Raw genomic sequence first — 18391 nt, forward strand, 5'->3', positions numbered from 1 at the left:
ATTATTAAGTACTCCAAGAGGATCATAAATGCATACCCCTCCCTTTCACATAATTATAAATTTTATTAATTAAATTTATTATGAGAATTACAATTCATGTAAGGAAAAAGTATCCATTTATGGGTGAAAAAATTAATTTTAATAATAAATTAAATTAAAATTAAAAACAACTTATTACTTAAAATTTATAAAAGTGAAACCATTTTCCCTTTTTATTTTTTATGCATAAGTGGGTCACTTGCTGTGAGAGAGAATTTAGGAAGAGAGAGAATATATATATATATATATATATATATATATATATATAAAACAGAGTTCTTATCATTGCTGCTCATTTTCATTCGGTTTCAGTTTCTCTTCTTCGCTCACTCTCTCTTTCTCTCAGTCTTCTTTCGCTGCTACTTTCTCTCTCCAACTCAATTCAACCAAGCAAGGTGTGTGTATATATATATATACCATATATTATGTATGTATGTAGGTATGCATGTATGTATGCAGGTATATTTTGTATCAGTATGTGCGTATATGATATATGAGTATGAATATGATGATTGTGAGTGGTTTTGGTTTTGGTTTGGAATTGTGGGAATTGGAACCCTAAATTGTGTGGTTTTTGTTGTGATATTAGGAATGATCGGTTATTTTACTTAATTTTTAGGCGGGTGTTTGGATAGGAAGAAAATATGTCTTCGCTGAACAGAGAAGCTGTTTTTCTGATACTTCAGTTTCTGGACGAAGAGAAATTCAAGGACACTGTTCACAAGTATGGATTCTTTTTCCTGTCTATTCTGTGTTGTTTTCTTTTCTATGCAAGTTTGTGTTTTCTTGGTTTTCAGTTTTCACTGGTGCCAAATGATGAGTATAGTGAGATTTTCAAGCATTCAGTAATTTTTTTTTATTGTTGGGCTCGCTTTGCTTTGATGCTGATTGTGTATTTGGGTATGTGTGTGTGAATGAAGGTTGGAGAAAGAGTCGGGGTTTTACTTCAATATGAGGTATTTTGAGGAATGTGTCAGCAATGGTGAATGGGACGAGGTGGAGCAGTACATTTCTGGGTTTACTAAGGTCGATGATAATAAATTTTCAATGAAGATTTTCTTCGAGATTCGAAAGCAAAAATACCTTGAAGCACTGGATAGGTAACTTTCTTCTTTTTTTCTTTTTTTCTTTTTTTAAGTAATGTAAAAATTGCTAATGCTTTTTTGCACAAAATGAATTGTGTATCGCTAAGTTTTCAGGGAATAATGACTTTGTCTAGGTGGTTATTCTTATCCTTTTTGGGATTTTGTTTTTGTTTTGCAGGCATGACCGTGCTAAAGCTGTGGAGATTCTTGTGAAGGACTTGAAAGAGTTCTCTAAATTTAATGAAGGGATTTTCAAGGAAATGACACTGCTTCTAAACTTGGGAAACTTTAGGTATGTTGAATGTTTCTTGGTGAAACTATATTGATAGGTTATATTGTCGTGTGTTATGGGATTTGTGGTCTAAGTTTTATCAAAGTAACCTGTATTATTAGACATTGAAAAACAAGGAAGGTAGAATGGTGCAATGGGTTCATTATTCTGTATCACTTGGGTTGATTTGTTGGATTGTGACACAAGGATTCCTGGAACTCACAGGACAGTTTTTTTTTTTTTTAAAGAAAATATTGAATAAAAAATCATAGAAAAAGCTTAAATGTAATGTGCCTCGTGGAAATATTTTTTGGCTTGAACTTGTTTAAGGTGCATTTTCTGTTGGTATTAATTAATGAAGAGCACATCTTTAGGTGTGTGTTGATTCGCTTACATTTTTTTATTTGGAGTTTTTGGATTGTAGCGTGCCTCCCTATACCTTTTATAACAAAGATTAATAAAAACACACAGCCATGCACTTCTTTAGGTAGCATAGAGTACTAGTACCAATTATCCAAAGAGTGTATGTATCTATAAATTTTTTCTGTTTTTATTAGTTTCTTCTTGTGGCTTAACATATGAATTTTATCTAAAATATTGGTATGTATTAGAGTATTAGATTCCAAATAGTAAATCCAATGTTTGATCTCGAAGGAAAAAATGTTATTGAAAATGATACTTTGAAACCAAAAAAATGAGAAGAAAAGAGTGTTAGATTATGTATTTTTGGTTGTTGATTGTTCAGTTTCAGCTTTTTTCTGGTAATAGTTTAATATGGAAGTTTTATTGAAAGACACATGCATTGAGGTGGTAGGGAGGATGTAATGTCCTTGGATTTAATGGATTTGATAGCTTACCAAGATTAAGGTCTTTTTGAGTTACAAATCAAGATCAAGAAGTTAAAAGTAGATGATATTGGTATTTTCATGAATTTTTTACTATGTGAAGGTCAAATATAGAAGGGAAAGACAATAATGTGTTAAAACACAAGTGAGGATGCTAAAGAGAGTATGGATATTTTTGAGATGTGAATTTTGATTTAGTGTTATGCTTTGTCCCTGTTAAAGAAAATAGGAATATATATTATGGTTTTACCTTGTATTGTATAGGTGGTGAGCAGTCTCTACCAGCTGTCCCTTTCAAGGGTATGCTTGTCCTATTCTATTCACCTTTTCTATATAAGGAATGAATAGTATGAAGACTGTGGCAGAATTCCAGCGCCTCCTTTCTATGCTTCTATGAATCATTTATACATACATCATTTATTAACATGGTATTAGAGCCCTAAGTCTTGTGCCTTTGATTCATTTGGGGATTCCTTTTTTTCTTTTTTTCTTTTCATTATCTGTCTATGTTTAGGGTCCTTTCCATGTTGCCTCCAATCGGTTTCAGTATTTTGTTACATTTGTAGATGACTACTCTTGAATGACTTGGTTGTTCTTAATGAAAAACTGTTATGAGTTGCTCTTATAAAAAAAATCATTCTATTTTAATGTCCATCTTTCAATTTTTTTTGCAAAGAAATAAAAATTAATTTGGTCACAAAATCTGTATCTTGCGATTCGACGGTGCCAACGAATATGTCTTGAAGACATCCTTTACCTTGTATCTTTTTACAAAGGCATTGTCAACCTAACTACTTGTCCTCACAATGAAATGGTGTTTCTTAGTGAAAGAATCGCCATTTATACATGTCTCAAAATCTGTTCCTCCTCTTGGCAAACATATTTGTCAGTTGTAAATGGTCTATACCATTAAGTTTCACCTTAATGGCTTTGTTGATCACCTTCAAGCTTTTTTAGTTGCCTAAAGGCTATACATAGCCACATAATATTGATTATGATGAGACATTTTCTCCAGTGGCCAAGATGTCTTCCATCTCTGTTCTGATATCCCTTGTTGCCAACCATGATTGATTGCTGTATTAGATAGATATCAAGAATGCTTTTCTTCATGGTGATCTTCTTGAGGAAGTCTAGATGGGCAACCACTGGGGTTTATTTCTTAGGGGGAGTATTATAGCAGTGTTTGTAAATTAAAAAAGGCATTATGCAGTTTCAAGCAGTCACTAAGATCTTGGTTTGGAAAGTTCTTTGAGGGAGTCTCAAGCTTCAGCCTCCATCGCTGACAAATGGGTCATTAAGTTTTCCACTTACATATTGATGTCAGTTACATGCCGCATATTGTCTATGTGAATACTATAGTAATTACGGGAAATGATTCTGATGGTGTTACTTGATTGAAACAATTCCTGGAGCGAAATTTCACACTAAAGACCTTGGTGAGCTCCTCTACTTATTAGGTATTGAGGGGTAAAATCCAAGCACAGCACCAGTTAATCTTGAAGGATATATGTGCTTGATATCATTGAGGAGACTAGATTGTTGGGTTCTGGCCCTGTGGATACTCCTATGGGCCCAAATCAGAAACTCTTAATGTGATAGGGAAATGTTTTCGATCCTAGCTGACACCGTTGCTGGTTGGGGAACTAACTACCTCACCATCACAAGGCCGGATATTTTATTTGCTGTTACCGTGATAACTGATAAGTTAGTTCTTAGAAGCCTTGTGGGGGATCCTGTATTGGGATGCTAGTATTCAGATATTCTGTAACTGAAGAAAGCCTTAGGTCAGGGCATATTATTTATGAATAATACTCATCTTAAGGTAGAAGGTTATGCCAATACAAATTGGGCAGGATTACCTTCAGAGAGAAAATCTACCATGGGATATCCCACCCTGAGAGGGAATCTTGTGACATGGAAAACTAAGAAACAAAATGTATTTGCTCAATCGAGTGCATAAGCATAATATAGAACAATGGCACATGCTACTAGTGAACTAACATGGCTAAAACACTTCTTTTAGGATTATGCTTCACAGTACCTACCTATTCCAGTATCCTGTGATAACCTAGCTGCTATACACATTGCTTTCAATTGTGTATTCCATAAGAGGACCAAGCACATCAAAGTAGATTGTCATTTCATTCAAGATAAGATTTTAGCGGAGACATAACTACACCATTCTTGCCCTATTTTATTCACCCTTTCTATACAAGGAATGAATAGTGTGATGCCTATGGCAGAATGCCAGCACCTCCTTTCTGTGCTCATATGAATCATTTATACATCATCAGTCCTTAAATACAACTTTGCCTAGTGTCCATTGGGAATTCTACCAAGCTTAGACACATTTGGTGGGGTGGGATAAGCTGCATGCGCCTATGGCAAATGGTGGTTTGGGAGTAAGGAAAGCCTTACTAGGAAAATGGTTATGGTGGTTTGGGGTTGAGGAGATACAGCTTTGGAGAAGGGTTGTAGCTTTGAAGTTTGGGGAAGAGTGCGATGGTCTTCCAAGCTGGGTAGGGATGTACATGGGTGTGGTTTGTGGAGAAGTATCCAGAAAGGTTGGGTTGGTTTTAGCAAAAATATTCGGTTTGAGATAGGGGTGGGGGATAGAGTGAAGTTTTGGACAGATTGGTGGTGTGGGGATTTATAACTCCAATTGACCTTCCCAGTTGTGCATGGGATTGCTATTAATAGAGAGGCATTTGTGGCCTCTTCTCTTGAATTGTTGGGGATAGAGGAACAAAGAAGTTGGAATGTTCATTTAATTCAGGAACCAAATGATTGGGAGAGGGGTGTTGTAGATGAAATCCTTCGTACCTTGGGATTTAATTTACCTCCAACTGAGAATGGAGACCGTATGAGATGGAAGTTGACAAAGAATGGGGATTTTGATATCCGCTCGTTTTATAATAAGCTATGAGGTCCCTTGCCCATTATATTTTCTTGGAAAGGTATTTGGAAGGTTAAGCCTATTCGGCGCGTTTCTTTCTTTGTTTGGACCGCAGCTTGGGATAAGATTCTTACAGATGACAATTTGCGGGGTAGAGGCCTTGATATTGTTGACTGGTGCATTATGTGTCGTTGTAATGGGGAGACTGTGGATCATATTGTGAAAAAGCTTATCGGTTGTAGAGCTTAGTTTTTAGATCTTTTGGGATTTCATGGGTCTTGCCAAGATCGGTTGCAGATACTCTTTTTGGTTGGTTGAATTGGTTTGGAAAGCACTCTTCTAGTATTTGGAATTTAGTTCCATTATGCCTAATGTGGTGTATTTGGAGGGAGCAAAATTGGTGGACTTTTGAGGACATGGACAAATCCGATGACCAGTTGCTTGCTTCTTTTAGTGGTTCTCTTTTTGAATGGTCTAGGGCTTGGGGACTCACCTCTAGTGATTCTCTCCGTTTGTTCCTTAGTTCTCTCCTTTGTAATTAGCTTTTCTTGCCTGTTTATTTCTTTTTCTGAAATCTTTGGTCTGCCTAATGCTTTTTTTGCATGAGGTAGCTTTTTGAATATACATCCTTTTTACTTATTTTTTTAAAAAAAAGATTGTATAAAATAAATGTTTACAAGATGTTGTGTCCTTTCTGGACTCCAAAACAAAATGGATTGTTCTAGGCTTGTTGCTGTAGCTTTTGAGCAAATTGTACATGGGGTTAGATGAGGGTACCAAGTGTTGACCTGCTTGGAAACAAGTTATCTACAGGGAGAAAGAAAAAATGAGTCACAGTTGTGAATTGTGATTTGAAATTAATTTGTCAAAGTGTGCGACAAGGAAGGGATGGTATATGATACTGCTACATCTTTATCTATCTATTTAACTTATCTATCTATCAAGCTTGATGAATTTCATTAAATAACAGAGAATCTAATTTTAGACATATACCTCTTGTTCCTCCATTCATGTACAAATCTACATTATCCCCCTATCCCTTTTTGTTATCTCATCATCATTATTTCAATTTTTTCCAAAGAGAGCATTCAATAATTTAGTATTCAAATAAAAAGCTATTACTTTCCAAAATTACACCCAGCACCTTTTAAAAGATGTTATTCAATACTTTTCTGCTTAAAATAAGGCTTTGTTTGTTTCAGCGTAAATATTTTCCAATTTTTTTAATTTTTTAATTTTTTTTGTATATGCTGGATTCAAAGAAAGTGGGACTTATAGCTTAATTCTGATATATGAAGCTTCATGCAAACATTTGTCTTCTTCAGGGAGAAGGAGCAGCTATCCAAGTATGGGGATACTAAGTCAGCAAGAGCTATAGTGCTTGCTGTGCTAAAAAAGTTGATTGAGGCAAATCCACTTTTCCGTGATAAGCTTCAATTTCCCACCTTAAAGAACTTGAGGCTGAGGGCATTAATCAATCAGAGGTAATTAAAACAGTCTCCTAAATAACTATTTATGCTTTCCTTCAATAGGAATGTCAATTTTTTGTTGCCTTCTCTGATTGTTTCTATTGTTATTCTTGTTATATTGCAGCTTAAATTGGCAGCACCATCTCTGCAAGCGCCCAAGGCTCAACCCTGACATCAGAACCCTTTTCGCGGACCACACTTGCTTAGAATCACCTTGTGCTTATCTTCCCGTAGCAATTCTAGCGGATTCCATTCCAAAAGTTAGTGCCTTACTGCCTTTCCTCCACTAGGTGTTAATGGTGTAAGTCAAATATAATAAGTTTTCTATTTTGGGGATAAAGGTTTTCTATATTTATCAACAATATTACCTGGCTGTCTATTTGTTTTAGCCATTTCAGCCAGCACAATCACGTGTTAAACCTTTCATTGGGACCTCAATGTGTTTTTCTCTTGTCCATTTTTTTAATTCTTTATATTCATTAGAATGGAGATAGCCGAAGCCTGCCAGATGCAAAATTAAAATATTCTGATGAAGAGATATCTAAGGCTTGGAAGCTGACTGAACTCAACAAACCATCTCAGCTTCGTTCTTTGCGGCTTCCTGACTGCCACTTGCCTGTAAAGGTAAGTATATTTTTCCTAACCCCCATTGAGGTTAATATGATGTAATTCCTCTCTTTTTCTACCATCATTCTGCATAATTTGAACTTTAGTTTTCTAGGTAGTTGGGCGACTTTAAAAAAAAAAAAATACTTTTTCTTCCAAGGCAGGGGTGTGCCAAAATATTTCCATATTTACTTCTATATTTCATTGAAAATAATGATCAGATTAAGTTTTTCCTATGATCATTGATGACTATGTACTAAGAGTGTGAGGGATCTTGATCCATTTATTTGGGGGGTGGGGGGAATCAATGCTTACATGATTGCATATTGCAGCAAGTTCAAGTCCATTTTGTTGGGATCATTTTGGATTGTTTGTGAATGGTTTTTCTTTTGTATTATTAATTGATGAAATATCTTCTTGTCTGGATTAGTATAGTACTGTTAGTGCCACAGTGGATCACATGCAAGCAACTTTAGTGGAGGGTGTATTCATCTCTTGCCAGATAATGTCATACAGAGTGCGGCTGCCCTCATACTCATGTTTTGCTAGTCAAGTCATAGACTAAGTTTTTTAATACATCCATGATCCATGCTTTGATGAAAATTTCATGGAGATTCTGTGGTTGCAGGGCACTAGTACCATCCATTTTAACCAATTCTATTTTTGTTGCACCTTGTTTGTAGACTGTTACATAACTGTGCACTTCAAGAAATTAAATTGTTTCTGACCTCATTCTTATAAAAATAGTTGTTTCTGACCACATGGTTCACTGACACTGTATATTGTGCCTCAAAGGCCCTCAAAGCCTTGTTGGTGTTCTCATCATCCTACCATTGCTCTACAAAGCTTAATATGTTGTTTTGTTTATTTTTATTTTTTGAAACACTATGCTACTTGGCTAATTTGTCTTAAGTCTCTGCTTTAAATCTTGAATGCACCCACAATAGCTTTTTATTATAAGCTTTTCCACTGTTATGCAGATTATAAAAAACTAGATGGATGGGAAGTGTTGGATTAATGGAAGATGTTATGTTTTAAATTGTCATAGTTTTGATGTGTGATCAGTGATAGAGATGCTAATAATTACCTTACCAGTCTTCCTAGAGCAGGTCTTATGACAAATTTGTTTTCTATAAGTGTTGCCCATTTCTCCCTATCGATGATCTTAGCACTCTAGGATCAAGTGTTGTCCGTTTGATAGTAGGTCATACACATGGTTATTATATATGTTGGTTATCTTTGGTTTTATAGAAACGAAGTTTCTACTTTATTTTTTCTTACAAAAAAATTTGGAACAATTTACGTTTTAAACCTTGTACTTTAGGGATGACTTCAAGTTAAATCCAATAGTTTCGAAGTATTAAATAATTCTACAAATTAAACACTATAGTTTTGTTATTCTTAAATTGAATCCTATACTTTAGGGTATGATATTAAAACTTTAGGATTTGATTTGAAATTAGCAAAACAATAAGGTTTATTTTGTAACAATCTTATACTTTAGGGTTTAATTTGAAACCTTGAGACTATTCGATTTAATTTGAAACTACCCTTAACATATATGATTAAAATTTGATTGGCCCAACAAATTTTTCAGCTCTGGTATCACTTTGTATTTCCAGTATGTGTTTTATTTAGGCTCATGGACCTATCATATTCTGAAATTAATTTCCAAAAAATTAATTCTCTGACATGGTAACCCATCCTGTTCTTATTGTTCATATTATATTTTAAATATAGATAATCACTTATTGATTGTGTACTTTGAATATAAGTCTATAGCTTTTGAATTATAAGCCTGTTGGATCATTTTCAGGCTTAAACTGGCCAAACTGATGTTTAAGTCTACCTAGCGGTTATTAAATCATATACTTTAGTCTCCTTTTTCAATATTATAGAAATTTTATTTGTTTGTATTGTTTCAAAATAGGAACTTATTTCAAGTCCATGGGTCTGTATTTGTCTACTGTCAATCACGTCCTGGTTTAAGTTTACTATCCACTTCCCAGAATTCTTAAGTAATGTTTTTGAGTTAATGTTCTAAAATGGAGAGGAAGGAGGTCAAAGAAAGAATCCCTCAAGTTAATTCTATGATGTTTTTTTTTCCTCAATTGTAACAGTTCCTTTTCCATTTCAGATTATTGGGTTGACATATACACACATGGGAGGTGCCATTTTGGCATTAGCATTTAATGCTGTACACAAACTTTGGAAATGGCAGACAAGTGATGGGAAGGTATGGATGCCTTTGTTATTAAGGGCAGCATGCCCAACTATATTGTTATTGTAATACACATAGCACTTTACTAATGCTTCGCTTATTGTAGGCAACTTCTAGTGTGCCACCACAATTGTGGCAACCGCCCAATGGAATATTAATGACCAATGATATAAGTGACACACGTCTTGAACATGCTGTTCCATGTTTTGCTCTTTCGAAGAATGATTCTTATCTTTTGTCAACGTCTGGTGGAAAATTTTCCCTTTTTAATATAACTACATTCAAGGTAATGTCATTTAATATATCTAGTACCTTTCTAGGGGTCAAAAGGTTTATAATGGGAACACATTCCGACTTTTTTACTCCATCTTTAAATGAACCCAAGCATTTGTTGTGCAGACAATGACAACATTCATGTCCCCACCACCTGCGGCAACATCTGTTGCTTTCCACCCAAATGACAACAACATTGTTGCCATAGGCTTTGATGATTATTCGATTCATATCTACAATATCAGAATTGATGAGGTAGTAGCTTGAACAAAGACCTATATTATTCAACCAACATGAAATGTGTTTATGAAATTCTAAATAGTGACACTTAAAATTTTTTATGTGATATTTGGACAGGTCAAAAGCGAGCTCAAAGGTCATCAGAACAGAGTAACTGGCCTAACCTTTTCTAATGTTTTAAATGTTCTTGTATCATCAGGAGCTGATGTTCAGGTATATTCTTTAAAAATTGTGAAATGAATAGAATCTCTCTCTCTATGAGCTTGTGTGTGCATGCTTGTGGGGTGTACTTGCATGAGTATATACCTGTGAGTTTCTATGGTGAACACAAGAGGCTTAATTAATGGAAAATAACATTTAAAGCTGTCATTTTATGATTCATAAATGTGTAAACTGCCTGAGGGCCTAAGAGGCAATGGCCCTGTACCTTTTTTATTTTTGAGTTTTTCATATTTTAGTGCAATGTCACCTTCTAATATATTACTATTAATATGTACTGGGCTGATTTTTCAACTCTATGTCTAATTTGACATGACATATTTGCATATAATATTTTATCGAATTTTCCCTTCTTCTTTTTTTTCCTACTTTGAGTTTGTTCCTTTACTTGTTTTTGTCTACTGTCTCCTTTGTTGTACTTGATTTCAAATCTCATCTTCTTATGTGGCTTCCTATGTGTTTTTAATTTTATTTTGGTGCTTCATTTATGGTGATCGTTCAAAGTTGAATGCATTATTTGTGTTTACAAATTGCACTGAAGTGAATTGACCAAAAGAAATTTTATGTGCACAACAATAAAGATTGGGTGTTTTGCAAATATTTTCCCAAGTAATACAACTGACTTTTCCTGTATTATATATTTGGATACACATAAATTTTAGTCTGGTCATTGTCCATGGATTTATATTAGAAGAAAGAAGCCAAAGGTGAGTCAAGCGCGAAAATTTTTTGGCATGTAGGTGTCAGAACTCTAGTCTGGAATTTTTGTTTCATGGAAGAGGTCAATTGTAGAATAATGTTAATAATTGTAATACTTTAAGCTGAATTTATAATGTGATAATTAAAGCTGAGGTTTCCTGAAACTAAGAACAACTAGTCAAAGTCTACAGAAACATTGAAGCTTTTAATTTTCTGAAGAATATTTCAGGAGAAGGAGCTTTAAATTTTATCGATATCTATGCTTATGTTCAGTCTACATGTCCGAATATAGAGGAAAAAATTCTTGATTCTGTGAAAGTTCTATCATAGAAAAAAAGCATGTCTGTTTGGAATAACATTTTTTTTTTCATGTGCTTTATATCGTGCTTTTGGTTTTTTGGTAGTATGAGATAATGCAAACACTGGCATCTACTGTACAGTTTTCTCAATTATTTTTGAATCTCTTTTATAAATCATTGCAACCAGAGTATATGCTTCATCAAACTGTAGGTTTATTTTAAGTTGAGTATGTAGCTTGACGCTTATTAAGATGCGTCATGCAAGCTTCCTGTACTCAATTTTCCAGAAGGTGTAGTTTGATGCAGTTAATTTGATGCCCTTAATCCCTTATTCATATGAAGCAAGCATAATGATGTGGCTGAGTGTGACTGGATGATGTGGCCATAAGGTGGCAGAATCAAGACACTCCACTAGGACTAACTGTGTGGCCAAGTTTACTTTTCAAGCAAGGCTATCTTTTAGAACATGTGATCAAATATTTTAACTGTGTGCACAATTGATTAGGATTAGACATGTGCTTAATTGATTTAGACATGTGGGATAAATGTTGCGTTATGTATAGCTTGTAATTATTTTAGCATGTGACTAATTCATCTACATATGCTTATGAGTTAGTTTCTTTTTATTATGTTGTCCTAACTAATTTGTTGGTGTATAAATAGCAATGTTCAGCCATTTTAAAGGAAGCTTTTTGACATTGAATGAAAAATTACGTCTTTGAGTCTCATGTTTGAGGCTGAGAATTTTTCTCCCTCCTAAGCTTGAGATGCTTCTTCCTCACTATCCACCCAATCAATGAATCAAAGAGTTTCTCACTTTTAATATGAAGCATTCTATTTTCCACTGCATCATAGTTGCAGATGCAAGAAATCAGAAATATTTTTGTGTTGTATCTTGATTTTACTTGGATGGGTGACTGACTTGAAGAAATGTGCCATATTAATACTTTTTTTTTTTTTTGTGTACTGATTCCAGCTGTGTGGTGATGCTTGTTAAGAAGCATCATGAAATTCTAGTGTACTTAACTTTTCATTAAGGTGTGGTTGCAAATGCTAGAAATGAGAAATATTATTGTATTATGTCTTGATTTTATGTGCATGGGTGACTGAATTGAAAAAAATTGCAATATTAATTTTTATTTTTATTTTTTTGATTTTTGGGTACTGATTTCCAGTTGTGTGTGTGGAGCATGGATGGATGGGAGATGCATACTAGAAAATTCTTGTATATTCCCCATGGACGAGAATCATCTCCTCCTCTTGCACCAGCCAGTGTTCAATTTCACCAAGATCAGATACATGTACTGGCTGTCCATGAAACTCAAATAGCCATATATGAGGCACCAAGGTTGGATTGCCTTATGCAGGTCTGTGACTGTGAGGCATAACTAGCAATTTCGATTGCGACACACTGAACATTGGAAGACACAAAACATTTTTTCTGAAAATATTTTATGCTGAAAAAGAATGGAGCCAATACCTCCTATGTTGAAAATAGCTCTATAAATGCTCAAATCTGCATGCTTTTTATGGAGGGAAAACCGGTTATTTTTTTGCATCACCGGTAGTTAGTTATGTTGAAAATACCTTGGTATTAATTTTTTTTATTAATAAATTTTATTGGTGACAGTGGTTTCCTCCAGAATCAAGTGGTACAGTCACAGATGCTACATATTCATGTGATGGCCAGTTAATCTACGCAAGCATTAAAGATGGTAGTGTGTGTGTCCTTACTGCCACAACCCTCCAACTGAGGTCTAGGATTACTCCTGCTGCATATATACCTCTTAATCCCAGGTGCGCCTTGATGTTGTTCATAACTCTTAAGAACTATATGGTTTATGGGTGCTTGTAATCAAAGTAAATTCATATACTCCACAGTTTGCTTTCTTCTAACTGATGCTACTGTTGGTCATCACTAGGGTTTATCCAGTTGTTATTGCAGCTCATCCGTCTGAACCTAATCAATTTGCAATTGGACTAACTGATGGTGGAGTACATGTTATTGAGCCCCCAGAATCAGGGGGAAGATGGTGTGTCGCACCTCCACTCGAAAGTGGTGTTGGTCCTAGCATCAACTCTGCAGCTGGTTCAGGATGATTCAGGGCTTTAACTAATGAGCATGCATAGTAATGCACAGTAATGCACACATCAATTTTATAGACCCTTTTTTATTACAAAAGGGAACTGCAAATATTTAGGCTTTTAGGTGCTCAGATGATAAAGCTTTCATCAACCGGTGGTTTAAGACTAGAAATTCTTCCAAGGTTCAATACATACAAAAGAAAATGTACAGTAGTGTTGATATTACGATAGAAGAGGCATAGAGGAGAGATGTTATTAGGGCAGAGGGAGACATATTTACCTCTTAAAATAATACTGAATAATAATCTTGAATGTTTAGGAACTCAGCAAAATTTGTCATGATAGTGGAAGGTATTGATTGAACTTTTTAACTTATTTAGTTATTCCTTTTTATCAGCTTTAATTGGTCAAGCACCCTCTATACCTATTTGCTTTATGTTTGTGCAACCACCATGTTTTGTACATTTGGGATTGCAGTGCTGCACTCTTCGAATTGATGAATCAATCATCAATGTCCAATGTCACGAATGTGTAAAATGATCCAAGGCATGACTGGTTCAAACAAATCTTAGTTTAAGAACGAGGGTCATTTTGTGTGGAGATGTCTCTGGTCATTTTGGCGAGGGAAAAGGAAAAGAAAATTGATTTCATGCGGAAGGAATACGACTTTTCTTTGGAGTTTAAAAAAAAAAATGAAAAGCACCAATTATATTCACCATTTTTCTTCATCATTCTCTTGGGGAAAAAAAGAAAAATACAAATACATGTCACAAAAAGGTTATCTTATTGTCAAGAGTCCCGTCAGTTAATTGGTTAATATTTTTTGGTATTTTTGATGAAAACATTTAGAATTTAAATTATCTTTTCCTTTATTGTAACTATCGGATTATACAAAAATAAATAGAAATATTATAATGAGAATGAAGCTATATAAATATATTATAGAGACAATACAAATATTTGACTTAAATTGCATTTTGTACTGTAAATGTAAAATCTTTAAAATTCTTAATTTTGTATGACAGCTGCCTATTGATATGATTAAAAGTCATAATGTAGGAAGTTATTTATATGAAATAAAATTACATAATGTTAAGTCTCAAAGAAGAAATTGAATTAATAATCTTTACTTTTAGTGTTAGTTAACTTTTTTTTTTTTAAGTATTATATTTTTCCTCAACCACTTTTATTTAGGAGAAATGTTAAGATCACATAAAGTTATCTGTTTGTGCATGCTTCACTAAAGTGTGGTGAGTTATGAGTAGTAGAGGTGTGATGATGGGTTCATGTAAAAACACATTTCTATTACTCACGACACGCCACGCCACGAGTTGTGACAAAAGTTATACAACTTTGCATGGTCCTAACATTGCTTATAAATGTGTGTACTCACAGACGTGTGTATTTATATATTTATGTGTGTGCACGTGTTGCATAGTTTTTAGTGATTATATAAGTGTAATGCTAGCCGGTTATTTTAGTGATTTTTTTTTTTTTCCAGATTGACGCTCTTCTCAGAATGGTTAATGATCTTGCCTTTTCAAATCGAAACAGACAACTATCCATTATAAGTTGCGGAGAGGACAGGACTATCAAGGTTTACTTTGGCATATTCTTTCAAAATAATAACAAGGTTGGACTCCATTTGTGAAAGCTCATTTCTGTGTAGGTGTGGGATGCTGTCACTGGTAATAAGCTGTACACGTTAGAAGGGCATGAAGCACCAGTTTATTCTGTGTGTCCTCATCCTAAGGTTAACCTTCCGATTCATTTATTTTATTTGCACTTTTGGTGGTTGACAGTTTCTTTAATTTTCTTCTTGAGAGACATCCAAGGCTTGTTTCTCATGCCTCAGCTAGATTTTTAGGCTGAGGCTATTATTCATGGTTAAGAAGCTTCACCTAAATATTCTGGTGCACTTATTATATGCTAAGGCTTTGCTTGCAGAGGAGGCTCATGCATTAATCAAAACAAGGAGTAGCAAAAAGAGTTGGAGGAGGAAGATTTCTTTCTTCCCTTTATATGTTGCTTTTGTTTTCTCGAATTTACATTTTCTTTTTCTTTTTTCCATTTGAAGTATTTTCTATGATTTCATTAATAATCCTTATTATTAATATATATATATATATATATATATATGTGTGTGTGTGTGTGTGTGTATTGTAATTTACTAAAAATGGCACTATTCATTCCGTCCTTTTCCGTTAACTTTTGAATTTTTGTTTAAAAAAAAAGGGGAAATGTGAAGCTTTTGAGTTGCAACTTGGTCTCCTCCCTCCCCCTATTAGTGTGGACTTGGTTTAGATCAATCAAGATTTCCTTTCTTCCAACAGTTCATCATTTCAGTGGATATTTTTACGATAACTGCTGTTCAAGAGTTGACTATGTCGCTTGGGGCCAATCTTGCACGAGAATGGCCTACAGCGCTGACGGGACACGGTAGTAATGATGTTTTACTACTGATCCATATGTTTATTTCCTTCAAATTTTCACTATGATTGGGTGATTGCTCATGTTTCTTTTGTGTGCATCATAAGCTATTTATATGTGGGACTAGCAATGGAGGAGAATCATACCTTGTGGAATGGAATAAATGTAAGGAGGCTATCAAGCGCGTATATCATGGTCTTTGGAAGCAATTTGTGGGGGTTGTGCAATTTGATACAATGAAAAGCCGGTTCCTGGCTACTAGTGATGAGTCTAAAATAAAATTTTGGGACATGGACAAAGGTAACATCTTGACAACTACTGCTGCAGAGGGTGGATTACCGGTAATGCCCATGGAAGCCCTTTTCTTGATGTGCTTGGCATTATTTTGAAGCTGTTTTTATAATTAAACAATTTTACCTTGAATATCTTTTAAGTTTCTCCTTGCATTCAATTTAACAAGGAAGGGGTACTTCTTGCTGTATCAACAAGTGAGAAAGGAATCAAAATACTTGCAAATGCTGATGGTGTACGACTTTTGCATTCTATTGAAAATACTTCTAGAGTGGCTCCTACAACTATTGCAAAGGTTCTAGTTTCTTATAGCAGCAGTTCTCCAGATACAAAACCCAATGAAGTGGAGAAATCTAAGGTTTGTAAGCCAACTGAATTCAATCAACCATCTCAACTTTGTTCCCTGCGGCTTCCTGACTGCCTCTTGCCTGTACGGGTATGGGTTCCCCCCTTCTCCCTCAACCTCCATTGTAGTTAATATGATATATTCTTGTCTCTTTTTTTACCATCATTTTGAATAAATAGAACTTATAGTTTTCTAGGTATTAGGGCCACCTCTTTCTCCTTGTTATCATTATTTTTTTTAGGTGAATAATTTGTTTTCAAGACATGAGTGTGCCAAAATATTTCCATATTTTCTGCTATATTTCATAGAAAAGATTCATCAGCTTAAGTGTTTACCATGTTGATCTTTAATGACTATATACTAAGGATGTGAGGGGTCTTGATCCTTTTCTCGTGGGGAAAAAATCGATGCTTACATGACTGCTTATTGCTACAAGTTTGAGTCCATTTTGTTAAGGTCATTATGGATTTCCTTTGAGTGGTTGTTTTTATGTTATAATGATTTGATGAAATATCTTCTTGGCTGGATTATTATGGTACTGTCAGTGTCACAACGGATCATATGCAGGCAACATTAGTTGAGGGTGTATCCATCTCTGGGCAAATAGTGTCATATCGAGTACAACTGCCCTCAAACTTATGTTTTGCTTGTCAAGAAATGGACCAAGTTGTTAGACCGTAAGCTATACCACTTTGCCTCAAAACTAGTTGGTGATTAGGGAGACTCACTCAAGTTTTTCATGGAATTCAGAATTATGCCCTACGAGCATGTTTTTAGAGTGGTCACAAGGAGCTGAATTATGGTCCCCTCAACAATCCCCCCACGTGATAACACTCTCATGACTTGAACCATGACCTTTGTACCTCTTGTCAGACCGTTGCATTACTTAGCCTCAAAACCAATTGGTAATAAGGGAGACACTCAAGTCATATATGGCAATTCAAAATCATATCCTGCGGGCTTTTTTTTAGAGTGGTAGCAGGGTGCCAAATTGAGGTCCCCCTAACACAAGTTATTTAATATATCCATTTTCCATGCTTTTGATGAAAACTTCATGGAAATTCTGTGGTTCCAAGGCATATTTGCTATTGATGAACCAGTGTGATATTTGTCGTACCTTGTTTGTAGATTGTTACTGAGAACTTCAAGAAATTAAGTGGTGTCTAACCACATAGTTACAAGCAGTGGCGAAGTCAGGATTTGAACTTTATGTTCTTCCCCACAAACAAACCAGCAAACTCAGAAATTTTCTTGAGAATCAAACACGCAAAAAACCCAAAAAATTCAGCTCAAAAACAAAACCATAAATCTCAAAGCCCTCATTTTCTCAAACCCCAGCAAAATCATCAAATCCCAAAGCCACAAGCCTAAAAAGTTCAAAACCAGAAAATCATCAAAACCCACAAGCCACAACCCACACTTCTTCAATCACCAAACTCACTTTGAAACCCAAAACCCGACCACCACACTTCTTAAATCACCACCCTCATTCATTCGGTTAATCTTCAACCAAAGCACCACCTTGAACTCATTTCAACTTCATTGGTTTTGTGTTGGGCTACCGCCAGCCATGCCGTGGCAGCAACTGAATCAATACAAGGCCGATCTGCAAGTCAAGACCCAAATCCACAAGTCAAGATCCAAATCAATGAAAGGCTGATCTGCCTCTTGATGGAGGTGGAGGACTGGCCAGAGCGATGAGGAAGACGATGCGGCGGTGGAGGGTGTAGAGCTGAAGGCTGAAGCTCTCTGGTCTACAAATTATTCTAATTTTGATTTTTGGGGTTTCAAGGGAATAATGTTTGATTGGCTTCAAAATGGTTCAGATTTGGGTTAATCTAAAAAACAACTTGGTTATGGGCTATGGCTATGTATGTGGGCTTTGGGAATTTGGTACAGATTAGGGTTATTTTCTTTCTGCCAAAGGTAATTTTTGTTACTTAGTGTTCTTATCAATGTTATGAATACCGTTTCAGACCCCGTTTCTGTTTATCTAGTGGAATGAAATATTTCGGTATTGGCCAATTTCAGCTACCGTTTCAGGGTGTTTCGAGGTTCCTAAAAAATAAATTATATA

General features: G+C 35.1%; 2 protein-coding genes across 3 annotated transcripts; both read left to right on the forward strand.

The window, feature by feature from the left end:
• Positions 1-323: 323 nt before the first annotated feature.
• On the forward strand, positions 324-13626 carry LOC142634502 (topless-related protein 4-like). Of its 2 annotated transcripts, none has more exons than XM_075808809.1 (14): positions 324-434; positions 629-763; positions 960-1139; positions 1303-1416; positions 6462-6620; positions 6730-6865; positions 7089-7229; positions 9349-9447; positions 9539-9718; positions 9832-9960; positions 10063-10158; positions 12338-12529; positions 12793-12959; positions 13085-13626. In XM_075808809.1, the coding sequence occupies exons 2-14, from the start codon at positions 684-686 to the stop codon at positions 13260-13262; spliced, it is 1851 nt and encodes a 616-aa protein (XP_075664924.1). In that variant the 5' UTR covers positions 324-434; positions 629-683; the 3' UTR covers positions 13263-13626. The 2 variants fall into 2 exon arrangements, with proteins under 2 accessions (XP_075664924.1, XP_075664923.1); XM_075808808.1 differs by having other exon boundaries at positions 659-763.
• Positions 13627-14528: 902 nt separating this feature from the next.
• LOC142634505 (topless-related protein 4-like) lies at positions 14529-16014 on the forward strand. The gene is made up of 4 exons (XM_075808818.1): positions 14529-14844; positions 14917-15000; positions 15581-15686; positions 15785-16014. Exons 1-4 carry the CDS (start codon positions 14767-14769, stop codon positions 15802-15804), a joined length of 288 nt encoding a protein of 95 aa, XP_075664933.1. The 5' UTR covers positions 14529-14766; the 3' UTR covers positions 15805-16014.
• Positions 16015-18391: the final 2377 nt, after the last annotated feature.

The sequence above is a fragment of the Castanea sativa genome, chromosome 5 (genome assembly GCF_040712315.1).
Source record: "Castanea sativa cultivar Marrone di Chiusa Pesio chromosome 5, ASM4071231v1".
Classification (NCBI taxonomy): domain Eukaryota; kingdom Viridiplantae; phylum Streptophyta; class Magnoliopsida; order Fagales; family Fagaceae; genus Castanea; species Castanea sativa.